The sequence below is a fragment of the Phytophthora parasitica genome (assembly GCF_000247585.1).
Source record: "Phytophthora parasitica INRA-310 unplaced genomic scaffold supercont2.38, whole genome shotgun sequence".
NCBI lineage: Eukaryota > Oomycota > Peronosporomycetes > Peronosporales > Peronosporaceae > Phytophthora > Phytophthora nicotianae.
The window spans coordinates 145,882-154,340 of NW_008649024.1; the positions used below are offsets into that span (position 1 = coordinate 145,882).

At 48.2% G+C, this 8,459-nt stretch overlaps 2 protein-coding genes across 2 annotated transcripts; one reads left to right on the forward strand and one right to left on the reverse strand.

Annotated features, from left to right (window-relative positions):
- Positions 1 to 1,966: 1,966 nt before the first annotated feature.
- On the forward strand, positions 1,967 to 2,701 carry PPTG_13159 (hypothetical protein; the record flags this gene model as incomplete). The annotated part of the gene is made up of 3 exons (XM_008910585.1): positions 1,967 to 1,993; positions 2,051 to 2,329; positions 2,414 to 2,701. The coding sequence occupies 3 exons, from the start codon at positions 1,967 to 1,969 to the stop codon at positions 2,699 to 2,701; spliced, it is 594 nt and encodes a 197-aa protein (XP_008908833.1).
- Positions 2,702 to 5,789: 3,088 nt separating this feature from the next.
- Positions 5,790 to 7,285, reverse strand: PPTG_13160 (hypothetical protein; the record flags this gene model as incomplete). Its single annotated transcript, XM_008910586.1, has 1 exon — positions 5,790 to 7,285. One exon carries the CDS (start codon positions 7,283 to 7,285, stop codon positions 5,855 to 5,857), a length of 1,431 nt encoding a protein of 476 aa, XP_008908834.1. The 3' UTR covers positions 5,790 to 5,854.
- Between the last annotated feature and the right edge of the window lie 1,174 nt (positions 7,286 to 8,459).

The window sequence follows — 8,459 nt, forward strand, 5'->3', positions numbered from 1 at the left end:
GGGGGGGGGGGTCACCAAAAGCGAATAAAACGGAAAACGAGCGAGAATCCAATAATCGTGTGCAAGCAGCCCTAGTATACTTCTCTTGTAAACCGGATAAGATACCAACAACGTATATGTGAGCCATTTGGCTTGATATCTAATATCCAGCTGATATTTCTGTTAAGAAATCTCATTACACATTTAAAAAAAGTTGAATTCTCAAACAAATATATGTATTTTTAAACTATCCGACAACAGGAAATTAATGGTTTAGCATCAATTCTAAATTACTGTCATCTTAACATTAAACCACCACCAATTTCTTATGAAACTGCTTTTTATGTTAATCCTTTTGTCAACGGGCACTATTGACCTGTCTATATTATAGTTTAGAAGGTCAAGTCATTAGGCCCACCAAAGGGGGCATTTTGCCCCCCTTTATAAACTACGGTACTACAGCAAATCTTCTACAAACCATGTAGTTCAAGTAGAAAGGGTGATTCCGCTTCGTCCACCACACAAAAATAAATAATGAATGGGGGCATTTTGCCCCCTTTCGTGGGTGACACGAGTGGCACTCGAGGATACACCCTCCAAAGGGCAAAATGCCCCCATTGGCCACGAAAGGGTTAATATTAGGCCACTTAAATAAATGTTCATTGGAAAAATCTCAAGAAAACGCACATTTTGATTTCCCGATGATACATTTTATATGTTCAACAACAAATTGACTAAATTTTAGTCACTTTGTTGTTGAAATTAATGAGAGCGACTTCACGGTACTCCAAAGACAAGTAGAATAAGTTAAGAGCACTATTGTATTTAAACAAATTCTATTAACCCTTTTTAATAGGTTATTTGGTCTTTTAACACACATAATTAATAGTCACTATTACTACTGTCATCCTGTTTATTAATAGGCAGTTCAAGGTTATAGTTGGAACAGCGTAATGCAGCTTGTTCTGTTCAAGTCGGGCGATGAACTCTTGGATGATTTCCGTATCTTGGCCAAGGTGTTTTAAGTCACGTACTTTAACTTACGCTTTTTTTTATTTCGTTGCAATTGGTTGGGCCTTTTGATTCGGCGTATCATTTGAACACAACATACACTGTCCTCTTTACCTGGAAGAATATTCTCGTTCACCTTGAATGATAAGAGATTCATTTTACTCATTCGTCACGCCTTTCGGCCTGCAGATAGACGGGTTTACAGGCGATCCTCCCTTTTCTAGCCAAATGTAGTTTTTTTTCAATGAAACCGAATTTAATGTGTTTAGCAAATCTGGGATGTTATTTTGGGATTCCCCCAAAATAAAGTATGAGTTTGAGCCCCAAAATACTAATCAACAAAAGCCCTTTTTATTTTTGAATAAAGCGAACACTACCTTTTTTTTTTAAAAAAGAGAGGCTAATATCGGTATACTGGAGTAAAAAACTGTAAAATATGTACTTTGTCAATTTAGTGGTCGATTTCGCCCTCGAGCTTTATTAATACATGTAACATCGTTTCTCCATCGGGTATTAGAATCCCCGAACCAGAAATGATGTCAAAAGCCCGAAACATGGCATGTTATCGAGAAGGCGGTTGTCTTCATGAACTGACTACATGTACATCGATCTTGGGACGATGATCTTTAGGCCGTTCCTGTCGTCGAGCGTTGCGAGTAGTGTTGTTTTTTAGTAGGTTTTTAGCGTTTTTAGGGTACATAACGTCTATTAACCGTTTTATATGCAGTTATTAATAATAAAAAGGAGCAAAACGCCCCAGTGTGGGCCACACATTGTGCATCATACTATTTTTTATTTACAGAAAGAGCTCTCGTTCAAGTGGTGATCGCGCTGCTGTGCACTGCCTGCACCAAGGGCCAACCGTCACGCCGATGGCGACGGAGAAGGGAAGCGTGCCATTGATCACAGCACTGTAAGCAGGACATAACAGGCCTAGGATTCCTCGGAGGAGATCTCGCCCAACGTGCTGATCAACATGCGCAAACCAGCACAGGCCTTTATCGTCTAGGCGTCCAAGAACGCCGTCATCACCGTGCTGGCCTACTCCAACGACTCGTAGCGCAAGGCCACCAAGGACGCTGGCGACATCGCCGGTCTGAACGTGCCGCGCACCTTCAGCGAGTCGACGATTGCTGTTATTGCCTACGGCCAGGACAAGAAGGATGGCGAGAGCAAAGTGCTGGTCTTCGACCTGAGTGGCAGAACCTTTAATGAGTCGCTGCTGCCCATTGAAGCGGGCATCTTTGAGGTTAAGGCCACTGACCGTAACACGCACCTGGGTGACGAGGACTTCGACAAAACTGGTGGAGCACTTCGCGAAAGAGTTAAAGCGCCGCAAGTACGTCACGGAGAACCAGCGTGCGTTTCGTCGTCTGCGGGCTGCCTGCGAGCGCGCTGAGCGTACGCTATCGTCGTGGGCGAGGCCTACATTGAGGTCGACTCTCTGTTTGTCGGGATCGACTTTAACTTAACCATCATGTTTACCCATTTCGAAGCCATGTGCGGCTACTACTTCCGCAAGACAATGGATCCGGTGGAGAGCTTCGCGACGCCAAGCTGCTCAAGCGCCAGGTGCACGAGGTCGCCTGCTGTCGGACTTCTTCAACAGGAAGGAGTCCATCAAGTTGATCAAATCGACGGGGCTGTGACCTATGGCGCCACCGTACAGGCTGCCATTCTGAGCCGCAACGACTCGTCGGAGAAGCCGTAGAACCTGCTTCTGCTGGACGTGACGTCGCTGTCGCTGAGTATGATGACGGCCGATGCAGACTCGACGACGCTGATCACACGTAACACGACGGTGCCGACCACGAAATCGCAGACATATAGTTGTCGGTGGTAACTGCGCTGGCTTGCAGTAAGGTGGAAGTGGAAGTAGAAGGTTGACCGTCGCGCAGTGACGGCAGTGCAGGAGCAAAGGAGGCTACATGTATTACAAATGAAAAATAACGCAACAGTATATTTAGAGCCTGATTGACAGCGAGTTCGTAAGAGCTTGTATTACGGGACTGCCACGGCGCGGTGTACACTATATCACCAGCATTTCCTCCAGTCGGACGCGCTGCTAGTTAGAAATATCGACACTAACAATCGCGTCGAGCAGGTAGTCGAACTCTCGCTCTCTCAAATCAAACATACAGTCGTCGTCTTCGTTGTCTTGATCACTATCGCTGTCAGCGTCACTGTCGATGGCAGCATCAGGTGTTGCAGGCGGCGTTTTATACAGAGGTGACTGAGTCGGGCGCGCGTCGCCGTTGTTGGTGTAGATGAACGACAGCTTTTCAACAGTTTCAACCTTGAGTCGATTGCGAAGCTTGCTGTGTGTGAATCCATGAACACTCCAAAGGCGCTCGCTTGCAGCAGACGACGTCGGAATGCTCAGCATCTTCTCAGCAAAATTGTGAAGAACAGGAAAGCTAGTATCGAGGGTCCACCATTCCAAAGGAGTATCCAAACTCGCTTCTTCTCTTTGCTCAGCGGTCCAGTTCTTCTTCATCTTCACAAATGCAAGTAATTCAGAGCGAAAACGAGCTGGCGTCACGTCTGGTGGAAGGCCGAACCGCTCCGCAAGTTTAACCGCGCTAGCAACAGCTCTCCTGAGGGGTTGGTCGATAGGTGAACCACCATAGGATTCCACGTTGTCATCACGCTGTATGCCGACCAGTTCTGTTGAAAGTCCGCAATCAGGTAATTCTTCAAGAGTTTCGTTAGCTAGTGTCCGTCTTGGCAAGATGGAGATGTCCTTCGAAGGATCCAAGATGTAGGCAATTGTTGTCGAGTCTGACGGAGGACGGATGAAATTCCAGCGACTGGCAATGAGTTTTCGAATGTCGTTTTGGACAGAAGTCCTCGCTGATGATGCATCACTCGGAGCGTACTCGGGGGCTTGAAAAAGTCGAATAAACTCGTTTAAAATCATTGAGTTTGAGCAAGCATCTGTCTCAAAGATCGCTAGCGCCCGCGTTATTGGTTTTGTGAGCCGAAGTACAAGCTTGGCTTTGGACCAAAACCGCTTGTCTTGCAGAATTGTACGAACCTCGACTAACTTGCGTAAACTCTCCTTGTCGTTGTAGGATTCCATAACGTTGGAGTCAGCAAATGCGGCCATCAATGACTTCTTGTTTCGGATCACACTTTTAATACACTTCTCTTGAGCATACCATCTTGTCGACACAGGGGTCGATAGCTCCCCAGCCTTCTCACGGCGCGAAAGGTTACGCCTCAGCGAGCGAACTCGATCCAGTAATAGATGTCTTGCACGTACAAAGCTGACCAGTTTTACGGCGTTTTTGAGGACGTCGGCGAACAATTCGATCTTGAAGATGTCCTTAAGTAGCAGATTCATAGCATGTGCCGAGCACCCATTGAATACCACGTTCGGATGTTCCACCTCCACTAGACGCCCCGCCTTCTTCATGTTCGCGGCGTTGTCAGATACCACAGCTGAAACCTTTCCAATTCCAGCAACACTTTCAACTTCAGCAATAATCCTCGAGATCTCGGACGCCATGAAATCACCAGTGTGAGCCTCTGCTCCCGTAGTACCAGAAGACCACATCATTGGGCGCATACTTGGTGCCCAGATCACGTAATTTACAACGCTTTCGCGGTTGATATTCGACCACCCGTCCGTAATAACTACTAAGAATGTCTGTCGGCTGAGTAGCAGCGCCAGTTTCTTCTTTTCCATGGTGTAGACTGCGTCCAGCAAACTCGTCGCAAGGGTTTGGCGCGTTGGGAGCTTCATGGCCGGGCGGTAGAGAGTAAGGCACGCTCTCATATGGGGGTTCTCAATCACTCGAAATGGGACTCCAGACGTGAGAAAGGCTTTGGCGATGTCCAAATGAAAACTCCCCTCTTCAGCTTTGCTCACATCACCCTTTGTAGGAGGTGTACGGACAGCGTCTCCGTAGCTCGTTCGACGAGACTTCAATGGTGAACGAAACTCTGCTTGACTTGCCTTGCGCTTTTTCTGAGAGGCGTATTCTGCCCACCTTTTCTTCGTCGTTGTAGGGGCACGAGAACAGACTTGGATATGAGGGTAGAGATGGCGACTTGGCTGAGCGTTTGTGAAAACTTCGTCACAGTAGTTGCAGGCGACATCAGGGTGCAACTTGGCTGGTGGAGCCTTGCAGCGAATAGCAGTGAACTCCGTCCATATAGGGTCGTCTCTGCGGCCCATTTGAGTCGAGGTGCTTGCGTAGGTTGAGGAACTTGTCGTTGTGAGCTCAATATAATGCGAAACCTTTTAGAAGTTGGGTAAGTGCATGAAGCCAGGGAATCGAAAAGAACGCAAGCCGTATGGATGCCATGTACGCGGAGACCGCGACGCGGTCCGGCTTGGAGTTGTGTACAGGTTGAAGTGAAGTGCTGCGCGAACTGATCCCAGAGCTGATCTCACAGCAAAGATGTAGAAATTACGAAAACAGCCTGTTCCATTTTCCCTTGCGTGGGTTGTTTTTAACGGTTATTAATTTTGTTCCGTTAAGTACGTATTTAGCTAAAAACGAATTAAAAGCTACAAAACCACCCTAGTTGCGAGTCGCAATTTGTGAAGATGGTTGAAGCTCATGTATCAGACGTTAATAATTGTAGCGGTGCTGAGCTCAGCCGGAAGAAATCAAGTGAGAGGTCCAAGTAGTGTCGCCAGTGGGACTCGCACCCTGTTGCTCACGGACTCGTGACGGAGCGGTTCAGAGACTCACCGTAGACTCAAATGCGAATCATTTTCCGGTGGGAGCGTTATCATCACTATACTCTAGACGTGATACAACGGAAATGCAAGCCAATTTCGTTGATCGGTTAGGAAGAACAAGAGTAAAAACTACGCATACAAAAGAAACTGCATCTGTACGTCGACGCCTTACAAGCTGTACATCTTGATCTTCATGAAGATGGCAGCGGTCAGGAAGCCCAACGTGGTCATAATACCGCCGATGAACACCGGCAGCTTGTAGCCGAGGGACGTGTCCACGATGGCCGTGCCGATGGCAAAGTTGAGCAGCTGGCCGAAGCAGTTGGCCGAGTTCAAGGCTCCCACGTACATGCCGATCTCTACATCGTCGCCCATCACGTGGATGATGACTGGCACGATGAAAGAGAACCAAACTGCCGATGTCATACCGCAGATAGCCACGACGAAGACGTCGAAGCCCTTGCTGCTGACCCAAGCCATGGCAAGCAGGAACATCTGCGGAACGGTGGACAGAGTGAGCACCCACTTGAGACCGAATTTGCTCACTAGGAAGGGCAGAGCCCACGAGTAGACGTAGCCGACAATGTTGTAGGCCAGATCGGCGTCACCACCAGCAAGGCTGACACCGTCGTTGTAGGCGTTCTGTTCATCCGAGCAGGGGTCGCAGCTGTCGGCTTGTGCCGCTGTTCCGCCGTACACTTCAAGGCCAAAGAACTGGCCCTTGTTGCCGTTGTAGGCCGTGTAGCCGTACTGCACGAAGAAGAAGCCAATAGCGTACGCAATCAGCACCTTGGGTAGAGTCTTAATACCGAGCCACACAGAGTAGAAGGCACCCTTAACTTGGGTCCAAGCGGAAACCTGCTCAATCTTGCTGGGGTCGAGCGGTGTTTCATGGGCGAAAACCGTCGCGACTGCTATGCAGACGAACATGATGACGGAAAGCGTGCCCATAAACCAGTGCATGGTCAGATAGGCAGCACCAAAAGAGCGGATGTACACAGCCACAACGATCGATCCCAGGGTCGACCAGGCCTGTCCGAGAGCAGCTCCGGTGGTCTGGCGGTCACCGGCAAAGTCGGCAACCAGAAGCATGGCCGGGGTCTGCACAATGTTGACAGTGATGTCCATCCAGGCGTAGAAGAAAATGGTGAACACAGACGTCCACGTGCGGTCCATGTTCTCATCGCCGCCGTCGCCGTGGTCACCAAGAGCGTCACCAATTTCACGGGTGTAGCCCATGGCAATCCAACAGATGATACTTAGAAGACCAGCAACAACCAGGTAAGGGCGACGACGACCGAAGCGGGAGGTGGTGCGATCACTGAAGACACCGATACTGGGGCCGACAATGACACCGACGATTGGACCGATGAACTGCGTGGCTTGCACAGCCGAATTGGACAGCATCGTCGACAGGTAGGGACCCAGGGCAGCCCACTGCGCTGACCAGGCCATGTTGATAGCCATACGCGGCATCGACACAGCAAGAAGCAGCCAGATTGGCGGGTGTGACGGCGGTGGCTCGTCGCCGGCGATCGACCCAGGCTTGGGTGATGCATGGAGTTCATATCCCGGTGTTCCAGCTTCAACGTCTTTCATAGTTAGGCTCAGCAGATAATAGGTGAGAAGGAGCGGAGTGGTGCTTCGGAGGAAGCAAGTTGAGGAATGAGATCGATCAGACAGCGCTTCAATCGATCGGCAAATCGGTCAAGGACGACTAGAGGAGTATCATAAAAACACAAGGCGGCACGTTCAGCCCAGCTTCAGTTGAATTTCAAGCTTCTGAGGCAATAAGTCGCTTAGTACTTTTGAGTACTTACGCCGTCGGGTTCTTTTCCAGGATCAAACGTGAACTCAGGACTTTTGTGTTTAGTTTCGTCCGAGATTTGTTATCTGGTTAGGAAACGAACAGTTTTAAACTCTGGTTTTGGAATTTTGACCATATTTTTGAGAGCTTACGAAGAGGGACAAAAGCGGCTACATGTAGTTCGAGGATGACAAAAAGCATATTCGAGTCGCGAACTTATCCTTGAACACAGCAACGACTTCTTGGGTGGCGCTCCATTTGTTATAAGCTAATAAACAGTCATGTACGTGTGGGCATTCCGCGAGCATGAATACTTTATGGTTACGCGTAACTATACAAGCCGTCGATCACTTTCACTTCGGGTCTAATGGGGTGCTTCTCTGCGGAATAGCTAGGCTCAGAAGCGCCCTGCGCTTTTTATACAGATTTAACCGAACGAAATTCAGTTTTGTCGACGAAAAACTCAGTTTAAACTGCAGACGAATCATTCCAAACTATTTGTTTTTTTAATCACATTTGGAATACAGCAGTAAAGCCTATACTGTATATACAGCCCACAGCGGGACAGTGTAGTTGTAGAAAACGTACAAATCCTTGAAGGACTTTCCTGCTGGCCATTTTCGGGCAGCTACGACTCCAAACCTCGAGTCGAGGGTCCATAAGAAGTGAATTTTTCCATAATTCAGTAATACTGTATGTACTGAGATCAGGTAAATAAATTTGAGAATAATAATCTCGAGAGAGGAAATCTAAAGTTTCAAAATAGCGCGAGTTAAGGTTTCATTGAGAAGCACAGCTGCGTTTTGCTGAGAAAAGCGATATTGTGGTATCATACATTCGGTAATCCTTTTAATGGTCATTTGGCTTAGTTGACTTCCACACCAAATCTGCGGCCGTTTCGAATGTAGCGTAGAGTTGCGTTTATCAGCCCCCAACAACACCGCCATAATGACCCGCGGTGTCCAG